Source organism: Conger conger, chromosome 15, assembly GCF_963514075.1.
Source record: "Conger conger chromosome 15, fConCon1.1, whole genome shotgun sequence".
Lineage (NCBI taxonomy): Eukaryota > Metazoa > Chordata > Actinopteri > Anguilliformes > Congridae > Conger > Conger conger.
Window position 1 is genome coordinate 24,819,057 of NC_083774.1, and position 16,436 is coordinate 24,835,492.

Below are 16,436 nucleotides of genomic sequence, written 5' to 3' on the forward strand. Positions count from 1 at the left end.
TGTATAATGTAATATATGTGTTTGTGTGTGTGTGTGTGTATATATATATATATATATATACAGTGCAGTTTTCTTTCTATGCAACAGATTAATCTCTTTTGACCTTTTGGGGTCATTTTAAAAGCGAACGTGCAACATAAAACAATGCATTGCTATGGAAATTGTAAAGCTTTAAGTGAAAACTATGCTAAAGATTCCATATATAATATAGGCAGCATACACTATACTTGACTGTACTATCTGCGTGTAAACCAAGTGTAATACCGAGCCTACTGCGAAACCTATGCATTTCTATAATGTTCATGGGCTACGCCGTCCAGCGCCACTTTTTAAATTGTAGGGGGCAAACTCTCAGTAAATGCTATTCTCAAACCACGATTGGCTGGAGGTAGGAACAGTTATTCCCCCTTTAGATATGCAGACATAAACCTATATAAACGAAGTGAAGGCACACAGATTTGCTGGGCTAGATTCGAAATGGAGTTAAAAGAGAAATTACATGAATCGTTTATTAGTCTCCGCCTCTTGATTGATGAAAGAGGGCATGCAGTTCATCTTGTTTTCTCCCATTGGCTGATTTTGCATTCTGTCGTTCCGGGAAAACCCTCGGAAAGGGACTTTGGGATTCCTTTTGACCACACCGCGTTGTATGCCGATGTGTGAAGTGTTGTTGGCTACTCGGTGAGGTATCGACAACTGGGAGCACACTCACCAATCATTAGTAATCAAACTAGTACCAGTAGCGCACGATATTCCGGCGATGCATGTGATGGATGCCTCAAAATCATACTATTTGGAATTGGCGACAGTACTGCTAAGGTAAGGTAGCCTCTTGCTTTTGCGAAAAAAGTCCGTTTGCATTGCTGCAGTAAATGGAAAGCAGTTGGCAGCCTGCTCTTCTAACTTATTTAAATAGTCTGGGCAACGCGACCGTAACGGAATATTACTCAAGTTTCCGTGGTATGTAAGTGAATAGCGATCTCGTTTATATATTAAAATTAGTGGCATTGGCTATGTATCTCGTAAATGTTCATGACCACGTGTGAGTAATCGCAGAAGTCTAAGTTTCTTGTTCATGAAAGCAATTACAGCGTAACTTACCAAAACAAACACAGGACCAGCAACAGATGTAACGAAGTTGACGATAAATGATAGCCCAGTGACTGCTAATGTTATTTGGTTGACATGAATGTAGAGCATACTACATCCCTTTTACCCAGATAATCTTGTTCGCCTTTTTAAATCCGCGTTGTGCATCTATACAGTTCCTTGGACTTTTAAGAGTTTTTTTTTCTCAGAATTTTAAGCGGGTGTTCTTGATGGGTTACATCAACACGAGAACATTCTAATCGCATATGCGATCTTCATTATAACTTGTTATGGCAAGATAATGACGCACATAGCAATTCCAACTCAGAAAGTTTCCAAAGGTTAAGTTACTTGTGTCAATGTGGTCAGGTTAAGTTCTGCTCTAACCATGCAGACTTGATGCTGCTAGCTTTAAATGCAGTAGCTAATGAAAAAGTCGTTTCCATGTAGGCTACGTCAGTCAGTGTGTAGCAGGGGTGATCATTGCATTGAGCTCGCGCCGATTTATTGCAAACATGGCAATTTAAAACTAAAATGGCGTTTAACTAGTTATGGCGTTTTTTAACTAAGGACTCATTTTTACTAATTGGCAACAACGGTTCTTAAGGAAACAATCATTGCAATAGCCTTTAATCCAGTTATGCTTCACATGAGCTCTGGAAAATAATGTGATGTACATCAAATAAAAAACAGATAAAATCTTAGGAAAGGGTTCAACGATCAGTGTTAATAATGTAATAAGATAAGAATAAATATAATTCTTAAAAAAACATGCGGCTGCCTAAATTAGTGTCCCACTATATTTTCGCCCCGCTGTTATACATGCATTAATTATCTGATGAAGACTTAATCAGGCTCTTGAGAGAATCTTGCTTTGTAGTTGACTTCATGTAGCTACCTGCCTCAGTTTATTGGTTGTATGTAGTACCTTGCCTCCAACTTACTATGTAATAAAACTGTTGCAACTAGGCCATCATCTTGACAACTGTAGATTACCCACTAAAGTTACTGGGAGACCCTATATGTCCTTGGTGACAGTGAACATTCACATTTAATTATACTACAACTGTTGCAAGCAAGATGTTTAACTCTACATCCCTGACCTGGAAACAAAATGTACCATAATAACTCCAGGGCTTAAAAAGAATGGAAACTATGGTATACAGTCCCCTTTAAAAGTATTGGAACAGCAAGGCCAATTCCTTTGTTTTTGCAATACACAATACATTTGGGGTTGAGATAAAAAGATGAACATGAGAAAAGTTCAGCTTTTATTTCCTGCTGTTGACACCTAAATGTGTTAAACTACTTTGAACATAGCAACTTTTATATCAGACCACCCCAGTTTTAGGTGAGCAAAAGTATTGGAACAGAGGGTATTTAAGTAAATAACACTTAATATTTGGTAGCATATCCCTTGCTTGCCATAACTGCATCAAGCCTGCGACCCATTGACATCACCAAGGTGTTGCATTCTTCTTTTGTGATGCTTTTACTGCAGCCTCTTTCAATTATTGTTTGTTTCAGGGTTTTTTTCCCTTCAATCTCCTCTTCAGGTGGTGAAATGCATGCTCAAAAGGTCTGGTGATTGACTTGGCCAGTCTAAAACCTTCCACTTTTTCTCCTTAATGAAGTCCTTTGTTGTGTTGGTGGTGTGCTTTTGGTCTTGCTGCATGATGAAGTTTCTCGTAATTCCTTTGGACGCATTTCTCCGGAATTTTTGCAGGCAGAATGTTTTTGTAGACTTCTGAATTCATCTTGCTGCTACCACCATGAGTTACATCATCAATAAAGAGTAGTGAGCCCACTCCAGAAGCTGTCATGCAAGCCCAAGCCATGACACTGTGAGTGAGTCATGAAAGCCATGACATTGCTTTCATGACCACTGTGCTTCATAGATGAGCTTGCATGTTTTGGTTCATGAGCAGATCCCCTCGTTCTCTACACTTTGGCCTTTCCATCACTTTGGTAGAGGTTAATATTGGTCTCATCAGCCCATAAAACTTTATTCTAGAACTGTTGTGGTTTGAAAAGATTTCCAGACTTTGTGTAGAAATTCTTTAAGATTTTCAATAAAGAGGAAGAGGCAGAATCTTCAGAATATAAGTTTATTCTCAGACGGTGATCATAAAGCTGTGGTGTCTCTGCAGAGTGACCCAAAATCCGTTTAGTTACAGATAGGCTTTATACAGTTTCCAAACAGGCTTATCTCCTCCTAACATTTCACAATTCTTAATAACATAGGCTGATGTTCATTGGTTGGCATCAATCTTGAAATAATTGTGGTTACAGACTCTTGGATACTCCCCACAAATCCTCCTCTTGGCACTCATTTTTGAGACTGATAAACAATTGTGGAAAATGTGTCAAAGGTAATAAAAATAAAAATGTGTTTTAACTCCTTGAGTGCATACAAATGTGAGTGGCTTGGTACAATAATATACTTTCACATTGTTTATATGGATTATGACTGTTTTGATATGTGGTTATATTACCATACACGTTTATATAATCAATGACATTTCCAACATAACATTTCCAACAGAACCTTTGTGGCTCATCTCTGTACTTCTTTGCTAATTCTAATCTCACCTTCCGATTCTTACTACTGATGAGTGGTTTGCATCTTGTGGTATAGCCTCTATATTGCTGCTCTTTGAGTTCTTTGAACAGTTGATTTAGATACCTTCACCCCTGCCCTGTGGAGATGTTTTTTACACGTAACGTGTACAATAGCCAGGCAATACCATTGATAGCTAGGTGGAGCATATTTATATGTCTATGTCTGTCTGGAACCACCATTATTGAAGTGTGGAGAAAGAAAGGAAGTGGTTATGATCCAAGGCTTCAGAGATGCTTCAAAAAACTGCGATTGAGAACATTGGGGGGCATTGAGAAGCTCATTTCTGAAGTTCAGATGGGCGGGGGTTTCTGCATCCAAAACCTTTTTTATTTTTTTTATTTTTTTTTATTTAAACTTTCCAAAACTGACATTCCAAAGTCCATGGCCACTTTCTGCACTGATTGGCCATATGTGCAATGGGCAGGGTTTCAGGTGGTCTGCAACTTCTCAAATGTTGTTTGGTAACTGCAGTAAACATCAGGAGAAGAATAATGGCCAGTTTTTTCAGTTTATGATCATTGCCACCAGCGGCTATCACATTTAATGGTCGGTCGCAACAATGTTTTGTTTATACGAGAGCGACTAATGATTTGTTCTTTGTCAGTATCATCATTTTGCCCAGCTTTGAGACTTTAATTGTGTTGAATATTTATCCCATAGCTGACTCAGTTGTAATGACAATATCAACTAGTGTAACCTTGAAATTAATAAAATGGAAGACTACTCATTCGTTAGGTTTGACTAACAAAATTACAAATGTTGCATGCCTGTACGCTGCAGACCAGGCACACTAAATGCCATTTATGACTCCCTTAAGCAATGACCATGTGTTTTATATATTTTATGAGTGACATCGTATTAACGTCTAGCCATAATGGAATATTAATGTAAGCTTATCTGAAGAATCCTACCTTTCAGTTTAGCTGCTTGGGAAAAGGTATGGTATGAATAACAGCACTGTCTGACACAGTGGGCAAAGCGTTGTACAATCCCGCCACTGGAACTGGCTCACTCGTCTTCACTGATGTGCTGTGGGCAGCAAGGTGATTTCTGAAGTGTGATCTGCTCAGACCCAATCAAATCCCTCAACTCGTTGTACAACGCTTCTACTTTCAGCATCACAATGACCCCAAACATACTGCTGAAGCAACCAAGGAGTTTTTTAGGGCCAAAAATGTTCTTGTCTGGCAATCCCTCCCCCCCAACGTGAATCCGAGGGAACGTGTTCCACATGCTGAAGACCAGACTGAAGGTAAACTGGAACGGATGATGGCTGCAGTACAGGCCTGGCAGAGCATCACAGGGAACATGCCCAACGTCTGGAGGTATATGTGGGTCTTCAAACAGTCCTGAAACGCAACGAAATATGATGACTATTTCAGGTTTTTCATTTGTCCCATTACTTTTGCTGCACTAAAATGGGGGGTGTGTTATTCCTACAAAGATCAACCGATAATGGTGGATGTTAAATACCAGCAGACACTGGGCTCATTCTAATCCTGGAAAGGAAGTGAGGAGGTAAAATGAGGAGTTAACTGAGCATAGTTGCCCCGATCCATGGTTTGTACTCCCTTCTTTTGTACTATTTTTTCAGAAGGACTTTAATAGAATTGACTTTTCTATCATCCCTTCCCAAGGGGAGATGCATTTTCACCCATTCCAAGAATGTAAAGGACAAGTTTGCCTTTCAAGCAATGTTTAGATGAAGGGATATCTCCCCATCAAAACTACCTAATAATTCATAGCTAATGCATACATTCCTGGGTTAACACAAAAAAATAGTAACTTAATTCTGCTCCAGCGTAATGCCTGGCATCCAAGGTTATAACCCCAGATTCCTTTTGGAAAGTAATATAAACAGTGATGCCTGGCAACCATAACTCACACATACACCCTCCTCAATGGTTAATTAATCATTTATTTTCCATAAAAGATTAATTATACTTCAGGCCCTAAAGTGCTTTACTCAAGCGCAAGGGACTGAACTCCACAATAGGACGCAAGGAGTGAAACTTTAATCTCAACATTGTACTACTCTTGTCATTTAGGTTTGAATTTGGTTTTTATTTAATCTTTGATTGAGACTGATGATGAAGGCCTGAGTTCTGAGCTCTTGGGTGTGATGCACGGTGAGGGATCAGACTTCTGAGTGGAAATTCTCAGAACTGAGAAAAGGTCACCAGGAAATGGTACACTGTGTGGTACATTGCCATCAACAGAACAGTGTACATCTGAAGTTGTTCTTTTCAAGTGCTAAGGGGAGGAATAGAGAGATGAGGAGACCAGCGGACTCCAATATGCAGTAAAAAAAAAAAAACAGCTTTTGATTGCGTTTTTGTTTCTTCTCCAGTATTTTGTTAAAAACACTTTATGTATATATTATACATATAGTAGCAATCTCTGTTCTCTGTGCCACTCAGATAATTAGTTGTGTTAAAATTTCTGGATAGAACACTCTGTTTTATTACTCTAGGGCCTCATCTGCTGGCCAAACACCTGTACAACACCTGCCCCTTTTCTGAATTAATACATTTACAACAAAGTAATTGTTGGATATTGTACACACAGTAATAGGCTTTTGTGGTGGACTGATAACCTAAGTCACGTTGGGTAGGGGAAAAAATGGCATGCACCAAAAACGAATACTCGCTATTGAGATAACTGGGCCCAACATTTAATTAAGGCTAGACCTGGCTGTGACGCGAGCAGAAGCGCATGCCCAGCTATATGGAACAGAATATGCCTAGAGCATTGTATTGGCTGTATAGATTAGGGACAGAAAACAAACCCACCTTATGTCAATGTGCATGACAGTTTCTCACCTCAGAGGGTCTACATCCGGAGAAGCATGCTCATAGTGTGAAAATGTGCTGGCTCCAGTGCTACTAGTAGACACTGCAATCTGTTTGGCTCACTGCCGCAAACACCTGAGCGGTCGCGTGTGGGGTTTGTGCTGTTGTACCGTTCTGCAGCTTCTCCAATTCATCACGTGTCCCCCAACCACAAGCTCCTCCTTATCTGCCTGCCCACAGGAAACCATATCAAATCTCTCTATTTAGTGGGGTTTTTTTTTATTTTACCCTCGCTTAGAAATTGTCAACAGGATATTCAACAATGAGTTCCATCTGTACGTGGGCTGGAGACGGTGTGCAGCTGAGCTGACAAGGACGTGCTGCTATGGCCTGAACTTAAACGTCCCCTTCAAACCGAAAGTTCTGCGGAGGAAATGCCTGGTCTGATCGCCTCTGCGTATGGCTGCTCAGCCAACCTTTTGCGTCATTCTCAACATTTCTGTGAAGATTGTGCCGAGCCAATCCACTCGCTCTTTGCAGAAAAGGTTTAAGTAACAGGCAAAGCTGCAACTGGGGTGGCATCGTTGACTGAGGAACTGATACTTCATGCAGGAACGTTTTGCAAGACGCATGAAAACTGGTTATCTCGATGTTGACTCGTGTTTATGGTATGTAAGTATGTTTTTTTTTTTTTTTTTGGCACTAAAGAGCAGCCTGTACTCACTGTCCATGATTTGTTTTGGGTTGTAGGGGAATTTGATCTGGGAGGGCTAGACAAGATTTGAAGGTGAGGGAAAGCAGACTTTATCCAGTGTCCAGTTTTGCACCAGTGTATCACAGCGTGAAACTTTATGTGAAAGAGTGATCAGTTGTGCTCCAGTTGGATGGCTTTTTCTACAGTTCGCTGAGATGACTGGACTGCTAAGTGGCAGAAATTGAGACCCACTTCAACTAGTCCGATGCAATATACTGTAACACTTTTCCAGCAGTAAAAAATATATATTAACATTTTTTTTGTTGACTGTGCAAGGACTTTGTTTTGCCCACATTTTGGATGGCACTGAAAATTGTGCAGAGCCCATCCACAATGCCCCCCTAGATGCTGTCCTCCATCCTGGTCTCACCAGTGGGATGGGATTGAGGCGGGCTCTGCCAGATGTGGAGGAGCGTTAACGGCTTGTCAGGAAGGAACAGTTGTGGTGACAGGGGTGAGCTGTGATTGGGGCTTGTGAAAAGATCACTCATGATCTGAACTCATGATCTCTGGCAAAGGGGAAGGAACTTTCTCACAGGAAATTCAGCTTCAGTGCTTTTTTTTTTTTGGCTTTTTGCTTTTTTTTTTTTTTTCTTCCTAGTAAATGTTTTGCGTTGTGTACTCTCAGAACCTGAATATGAAACTTATTCTTAATAGATGGTATATGAGAGGACAGCAAGGGAGCAACAGTCATATACTTTAAGTATACTTTAATCCTGAAATGGTGAATATTACTGTTGAGCAGAGAAATTTCTCTCCTTATAATGACCAGGCACAGCCAGGTATATCCAAGAAGAAAACCGATTTCTCTGTAGAAAGAGTCCATTAATTACACAAGGTGGGCAAGCACAAACTGAAGAGACAGAGGCAGAAAAAGTGTCTTGCTAATACATACATTAGATTATCTTACCTCTGATTGGTACATGATTAAAAACAACATGCATTGATTGTTTCATGTAGCATGCATATTGGATGAGCGCTAGCACACGGTGACCCTAACATTACACAAACAGTTCCACATCAGAAATAGCTATTTGGTCTCCCAGAGCCGTTTGTTTTGTCGATTCGAGATGTTCCTCCTCTAGCGATAAGATAGGACACATATCCTTGAGGGATACAAGTGTGTCAATGGCCACAGGTCTGCAGTGTTATAGAGAGAAGATGGGGAGAAGGGAGGAAGAGACACAGAAAGACGCTCATATACAGCCTGGTTTGCTTTGGCTGGCTGCGAGATAAAGACTTCTCTGTTCTCATGAGGATTTCGATAATTTAAGTTTCAATTGGTATGATTTTACACTGAATATATATAATGAGTGTATATACACTCACTGAGCACTTTATTAGGAACATTTCTATTTTTATTACGCCTACTTATTCATGCAATTATCTAATCAGCCAATTGTGTGGCAGCAGTGCAATGCATACAATCATGTAGATACGGGTCAGGAGCTTCAGTTAATATTCACATCAACCTTCAGAATGGGGAAAAAATGTGATCTAACTGACTTGGAATGATTGTGGGTTGCAGACAGGGTGGTTTGAGTATCTCAGAAACTGCTTATCTCCTAGGATTTTCACACACACTAGTCACTAGAGTTTGCAAAGAATGGTGCAAAAAAAACCAAACAGTGAGCAGCTGTTCTGTTGGCAGAAATGCCTTGTTAATGAGAGACGTCTGAGGAGAATGGCCAGACTGGTCAAAGCTGACAAGAAGGTGACTGTAACGCAAATAACCACACATTACCACAGTTATATGCAGAAGAGCATCTCTGAACACACAACCCATCATAACCCTAAGTTGATAGGCTACAGCACTAGAAGTCTTCAGAAAGAAGTAATAAATACCTAATCAAGTTCTCAGTGAGTATATAACTGTATACTCTAATACTCTTTTCTCAAAATAATAAAGTAGGAATTTGAAATGAGTGCAGAATTATTTATTTGGTGAGTAGCCGTGTTATAAACAGAATAAACCACTCCAGGAAGGAAATAACTTAAGGGTGGTGAAGGTGTTGCCACCGCCCTATTGTTCACTTCAGTCCAGTAAGCGGTAATGCCTCCAAGTTAGAGCATTCCAAGTGAGCACAAAAAACACATGCTATGATGTCACCAACTAATCGACAATTAAATTAGTTGGCATTCTTTTTTTAGTTGACCACATCAATTATTTGTTGCAACCCTATTTAGTAATGTGTAAACATTGATTTAGTCAACATGATATAACTAGCCTATGTTTGAATTTGTGTACAGCTGGTGCAACCAGCCTTTGTGATGTTATGGGCCAATGGAGTATGGTCTTAGTTGCTTTGCCCATATTATTATTAAATGTTTTTCAGTCCTGTTGTCCAATGTCTTTTGGGCTTTTGCAATGCTGATTTCTGATTGGGTTGGAATAACTTGTCTTTAATGTGTATAATGCTGATTTTTTTATGTCTTTTGTTCTTAATTGTTCCAGATTCTGTGGTGTCTTTTGACCGCCACAGAGAGGAGGCAATGATGAGCAGCAAGCCAACCCCACGCTTCATGGACCCAGTGGCTCACGCCAAGTTGCCCAGGTTGGAGACGACGTTGGGCACCAAATCAGGAGACATGCCTGGCTATTCCCACGAGGAGCCTGTAAACTACAGCGGTGCTTACTTCTCCTACTGTCTCAGTGGGCCGGAGGGGACCGACCTTCCCCCTCACTGGAGTCCCCCAGGTGCCTGCCTGCAAAGGAGCCCCATTGTTCACCCCACGAGTGCTGGCCGGCCATTGAGCAGTCAGATCACTCAAAGGCCGGAAAACATGGCCCACTGTGTGGAGGGCAGTTCTCACGCGGCCACACGTGACCTGGCAGCCAATCAGCAGTCGTCATATTACGACAGGGTTCCGGAGAAGCAAGGTCCAGGCGCTCCTGGGATCCATGCACCGACAGCTGTGAGAAAGCTTGGCGTGGGAGGGGCCACGGTCACCCCACCGAGAGGGAGTCCCGTGGGCCTAGCTGTCCCTAAGCCCATATATGGACACAACCCCTGCTGCACTGAACATGGCTGTACATCGGGACCCTGCTACAGCATGGAGCGCGGTGTTCCCCGGGTCCACCCAAACGCCTACAACGAGGAGTGGATGTTACACTATGGGCCCCTGTCTCTCCTCCAGAGAAAAGAGCGCGAAGCGTTACTGCAGCTGGAGCAGAGCTCTGTCCGCTTCCCCCTGAGAGAGACTGCACCAGAAGGGTACCATGCCATGAGACCGACCAGGCCGATGAGGTTTCCCTCTTTCATAGAACCAAATTATGGTAATTTCCCTTATGCCAGTGCTGCCCGCTCCCCTTTAAGCCCCTCCTCTGACCTATTTCACCGTTTACAGTTTCCCTCCAAGGTGTACCACACCCTGCCCCCACCCCCCTCCTGCACTTATGAGGAGATGCAGCAGATGGCTCTCGCACACCCTGGGATTTCGCCTAAAATGTACCCAGATCGCCCTCCTCCCGCTCCCAGGTACACACAGCTACCACAGCGACCCGTGTTTTACTACTCTCAGGGGAACGTTGAGCTTGAAAGCCCCTCGCCATACAATGGCTCCAGCAGGAATCTGACTGCAGATCCTCCCCCCACTGTGAGCAAGCAGGTTTCTCCAAACCCATTGGGGCCCTGCCTCAGGCCTCAGCCGTCTCTGAGTGACTTCCCAGGCGCCTGTCCTGCAGCCCCCATGAACTCTTCATTTCCCAGGAACTGCGACCTTTCACATTTTCAGATGTACAGGGCACATGCAGGCATGGCCGGGCAGAAGAGGACTTTTGCTGAAGGGCCTGGTGCCTCCCTGCTGGTCAGGCACGCGGACCGGCCCGTCGATTACTCTTCACAGGGAGCGTGGGTGACCAGTTCCCCGAGGGAGCTGTGCAAGGGGTCACTCAGTCCAGGAGCCTTCCACCCCGTACAGCAGTCGCTCTCCGACTACAGGGGCTCAGATCACTTGGGGTCTGTGGGAAAGGGCAGAATACTTGGAAATCACAGATTGGACGACGAGCATTCGGGCCCCAAAGCAGTGGCTCCTCAGTGCAGTGTGGCCCACCATGAGGGAGGAGCAGTGGCAGGCGCTGGGCCTGCTCGACACTGCAGCAGTGTGGAACGCACCTCTTCCCTGTGTGCAAACAGCCCTGACCAACCAGCCACCGCTGAGGCACTTGACATGGGGCAGACAGACAGAAGTGAGTATGCGTATGAAACGCAGGCGCCCAACAGACCGCAAGAACTGAAGGGATCAGACCCAAGGCAGGGAGAGAGGCTGCGCAGTCCACCGTCACCTCCCATGCCTGTCATCAACAAAGTTTTTAGCCTGGCTCCGTACAAGGCCTACCTTCAAGCATCGGGAATGCTACCACAGCAGAATGGCCTTCAAAATAAGAAGGCGCGTAGTAACGAGAGAGACTCTCCACAAGGGCTGGATGAACCCACGCACAAGCCTTCACAGACGCCTTCTGAGGCTAACCCAGTCCAGATGCTGGAACCTCACCAGATAAAAACTGAGAAAGTCACCCTTGAAGAGACAGATTGTTCATTGAAGTCTGATGAAATCAGATGTGAAGGACAGCAGCAAGGCCTCAAAGAGACCATCGTCAAGGAAGAGGACACCGAAAAAGTGACGAGCTCGTCTGACAGCGTGCTCGACTTACGAGTGAAAAAGGGAGAATTCAGTGTCTTCGCTTCTGAGGTCCAAACGTCCATGCATCTACTGAGCTCCACAGCATACGGGGTGGATTCTGCCGACAGGCATGGAGTCACGAGAGGCCTCACTCTGAATCGTAACGGCGAGCACTCTGTGCTGGTGGCGCACTCTCCGAAACCTGTGATACCGAGTCCCGTGCCCCAAGAAACAAAAGTGTTTCAACAGATACCTCCCCAGTATGTAAACCGGTCCGCTTTTAAGATCATCGTACCAGATGTTCTTAGCCCCCCTGCTCCGTCTCATGCACCTGAGGTTCCCCAGCCCGCCCCAGAGGTGAAGCCACCCGAAGACGCCAACAGACAGGCCCGCCACCGCTTCTTGGAGATGCACCAGTATCTCTTCCGGCTGATCTCCGCCTCCGTCTCCCAGGCCCCCGAACAGGAGCTGCGGGCCTGGTTGGCAAATTTAGAGCCACAGGAGACCGCCTCCTGTCCCGCCAAGGCCGTGCCAGTCACCGGCCTGCTGGCCGCGGCAGCAAAAGAGGCGTGGCTGAGGTGCAAGGACATAGCTGCCACGCTCTCCCAGGTTGTGGGCCAGCTGGAGGACTACGTGGCAAGCCAACAGTGCCCCTTCCCCCACGTCACCCGTGCGGGGACGTTCTTCATCCCCATGCTGGTGGTGAAGGAGTACCTATTCCCGCAGGTCCTGGGGGCGCACATTGACCGGGTGCTCCAGGAGCACCACGTGGAGCTGCGGCCCACCACACTCTCTGAGGAGCGCCACCTCATGCAGCTCCAGAAACGCGCCTGCTCCTCCAAACTCAGGAGGCTCCTCTCCCTCAAGCACCTGCCAGACATTTACCCCGATGTGCTGAACCTCTACTACCATGCCTGTGTCGGCAAGCGCCTAGGTGAGCGAGCAAATTCACAGAAATTCACTGTTGCCTCCACAGAAATTGTTGCGTTTGAGCATTGAATGCACCAATCAACGCTGATCTGGGCCTTTCATGAATATCTGTAGTGAATATTTTTGTTCAGATCATGTCATGATGATGATCTATGCCATTGAGATGTGGGTAAAACCTGCTCAAAGGAATGAAACCAGTTGCTCTTGTTAGGTTTCTTTAAAAAAGAAAGAAAATTTTTTGCATTTTTAAAATTAATTTAACCATATCAGCAATGTCCAGACTGCAAAGAAGTGCATGCACTAAGGCAAAGTAATCCACATTTTTTTTACCCTTGCTAATCGGACCTGTAAGTCTGATAAAGTTGGCCTTTATGTGGGTTCTCCTATCTTTTAAAATAAAGCAGAAGTGAATATTTTCTCTTCATGTGAGGTAAAGGACAGTCTCAGTCCAGTGCATAGCAATACTCGTGTAGCACTGGAAGGAGGATATAGGGCTAAAGTGCAGGTTCCCTATCCCCATCATGAGGTCAGTAGTTAAATAGTGTTGTACTGATATTTCCTAATCCACATGGGTCAAGATGTTTCTTAGTGAGTTTGATGTTCTGAGCCTGAGTTTTGTATCTGAGTAATCAAGCTGGGTAATATTTCCAAAGTTATAGTTCTAGGCCTGCCAGATCTGCTGCTTTATTGTCCTTTCTGTAGAACCGTTTAGTGTTGACTGCCATGCTCAAGGGTTCCATAGACCCTGGGGAATACAACAAAACGAATGGCAATGCTCTTGGAATCGTAGGCATTTTATTTTTAAGGGAATCCTGTTGATTCTCACCAGATAACCGTTTCATCTGGAGACTTGAATTGAGGGTGTTTGATTGCCAAACTGAAGTCCTGATAGTAGATGCCGAGTTTTATTGAAACGTCAAACATATCTGCAATTCTGGCTGATGTGAGCAAAACTGGTTATTGTGTTTACAGATACTTTAAAAATCAAATGATTTGTTTGAGAAATCTACCGGATCTCGTCATATGCAAAAGAAACCACTTAATTCTTTCTTCTCACTTAAAAATGGTGGACAAGTAATTTTGAGTGCTGCTATAATCTAAAACTTAAAAATCTTACAGCCTGTGTTGGGCTTGCTCCTTTTGATAACGTCAAGTATTTGGGTGTTGACTAGTATTTTATTTAAGCTTGCCTCTGGGATTGCGCTGCACTGAGAATCAATAAAGATCTATCCATCCAAAGTAACTTTTTAGACAGTCATTTTATTTTAAATCCCATTTATTTCTTCCAGATTCCACTTCACCTGCTGGTGCCCAAAAGACAGCTCAGGTACCTGCCTCTTCCTCTGACGCTTCTACTAACTACTGGTCCAGGCCCTCAATAGAGTCTTTATTTCTGACTAAAGGGTGCCAGATTCACTCAGAGGAAAACGTTAATTGGAAGGACATAAATAATCACGTTTCTCAGCCTCATATCAAGTTTAGTATCAGGGCATTCTGGTCTTTTTTTTTTGGATTCTGTCTAAACACCAAAGTTGAAATGTCCCTGAAATGCCAAAACTGCTGACTGCTAATGATTGAATGATTTGTTTGATTTATTTTATTAAAAAAATTAATCATTCCAAATATGCCTGTTTTGCTAATGGAAGGAAACGGTGACTAACCAAGAGATATATTGTAGATTGGCATGTGTTGCAGATGCAGGCATATTTGGACAGTGCATGATCCTTGCATTTAAGATATTAATTGAGCCACAAAATAACAATGTACACTTAATTTTATAAATAAATAAATAAAGATTATTTATGAATTCATGAACAATGAATTTCCAATTTCCTTGATATATAAGGTATGTGTTTGTAAACACAAGAGCGGATATGTGTTATAGACAATCACATCAAGTTCAGTTTAGAATGACTGACTGATTTCCATTCTTGTTGCTGTTGGTGGAATTCACTCAACTTGTAATGAGCTTGCGTAACCTAATTGTACATACTTCTGATTTAATATGTCTCCGTATTCACCTCTGATTCAGTGGAACTGACTTAGCCTAATCAATTTCCTGTTGCTGATATCAGTGCAATTAATGTGGTCTGGGATGGCCTGGCTCTGTGTCTTCCAACTGTGCTGAACTTGTTTGTCCTATCCTCTTGTGTTTCTTTGCCGCTTCATCTACTTTTTGGGTACTGGTACTCAGAATTGCTGAAGTTTGTTTCATGGGGCTATGGGGCTGTATTTCTCGCCAAAGGTGCCAACAGGTCTGGGTTCCTTTACTTTGCTTAAGTGGTTTAGTTATTGATGTTATTCTCTGCAGGAAAATTTATGCTAACTGATCCTGCATCAGGCCCAGCATCTTATGACAGACATTTGGTATTGTTCTGGTGCACAAACCCCTCAGGGGTTTCAGTACGTGCACTTGTTAATGTTGGTTAACATTAGAGCTTATGTGGCCTCAATGTATAAAATGTTGCATTTTCCAGTCATAATCCGGTTAAACTGAAAATAAAAGTTTGGCTAAGCGGTGTTGTGTGGTTCTCTTGCTCAGATTCAGTCTTCCTGGTGTACTGTACACTGTCCGGCTTAAACCTTTAATGAAACAGTGGTTTCCCACTCAGCACACAAACCTCATGCTGTAGGTAGTGAGAAGGGTGTAAGCAATACGCAGTTGCACTAACAGTGTAACACTTGATTTTATTTAAGGGCAAAACGGTCAGACTGAATCTGAGCCTGGGAATGCAGATGAGCTGCTTGGTAAATGGCCTCTGTCATATCTAATCTATTACTGATTTCTTTTTCCTGCCTGGTTGGCACATCTTCAACCACTTCTGAGCTTCAAGCATGCAGAATGACTTCATTGAGGGGGTGGATGATGTTATCTAATATGAATGCCTTTTCCTCAGCTATTTTACAATTTGAAGTTTTTATAACGGCAGTAGTACCATGGGTTGCTTTTTGTGATGTCACTAACACATTTTTAGTGGCTTATTTAAAAAAATATATAATAAAAAACACACACACACACACACACACACACACACACAACTCTGGATGGCGATTGGTACAGTTCCTTTCACCTTCTGGCAGACCTGTGGGTGCCAGTTGGTAATTAAATTAAGTAAAAATATGTTTGGAATTGTTAGCAAAAAAGCAGGCTATTAATTTTAACATATTATGTTAAACCCATATGCCTGCAAATGTCAAGAGCAATACATCAATTCCAGTCACCATATCGAATTGTGTGTACTTTGCATAAACTGCTTGGAAACAAAGCCTATCTGACCACTGAACCGGTTGATATAAAGACTGCCCGGTCTGTGCTCCGTATATACAGTCTATGTATGTGTTGCATGACAGGCACGGAGTTGATGGCTTACTGCATTGTAGTGCACACACAAACCAATGACATCAGAGAAAGCAGCCGATGGTTGTTTTGGCGTTGGTGTAAAAGAGCAGTTTTTTTAAAGAATTGTTTTGTTGTTTTTTTTCCAGGTATAGTGCTCGGCAGCCCAGTGAAAACCGAAAAAAAGGACTGTTCAGAGGAAATGGAAGCTTCCGGGAACGGAACGTCTGCCCAAAGCCCCTCGGACAGGCCAAACCTTCTAGATCCTCCCAAACAGCTGAAGCACCT

At 43.2% G+C, this 16,436-nt stretch overlaps 1 protein-coding gene across 2 annotated transcripts; it reads left to right on the plus strand.

The window, feature by feature from the left end:
- Positions 1-634: 634 nt before the first annotated feature.
- c15h15orf39 (chromosome 15 C15orf39 homolog) lies at positions 635-16,436 on the plus strand. 2 transcript variants are annotated; one of them, XM_061222712.1, is made up of 4 exons: positions 635-819; positions 9,714-12,815; positions 14,101-14,138; positions 16,298-16,436. In XM_061222712.1, the coding sequence occupies exons 2-4, from the start codon at positions 9,752-9,754 to the stop codon at positions 16,301-16,303; spliced, it is 3,108 nt and encodes a 1,035-aa protein (XP_061078696.1). In that variant the 5' UTR covers positions 635-819; positions 9,714-9,751; the 3' UTR covers positions 16,304-16,436. The 2 variants fall into 2 exon arrangements, with proteins under 2 accessions (XP_061078696.1, XP_061078695.1); XM_061222711.1 differs by lacking the exon at positions 635-819 and adding an exon at positions 6,814-7,172.

What these genes read in the sequence shown, in the direction of transcription:
- c15h15orf39 (XM_061222711.1), top strand. An exon ending in CTGTGTCGGCAAGCGCCTAG is followed by an intron (nt 12,816 to 14,100) that starts GTGAGCGAGCAA and finishes TATTTCTTCCAG; the next exon opens with ATTCCACTTCACCTGCTGGT.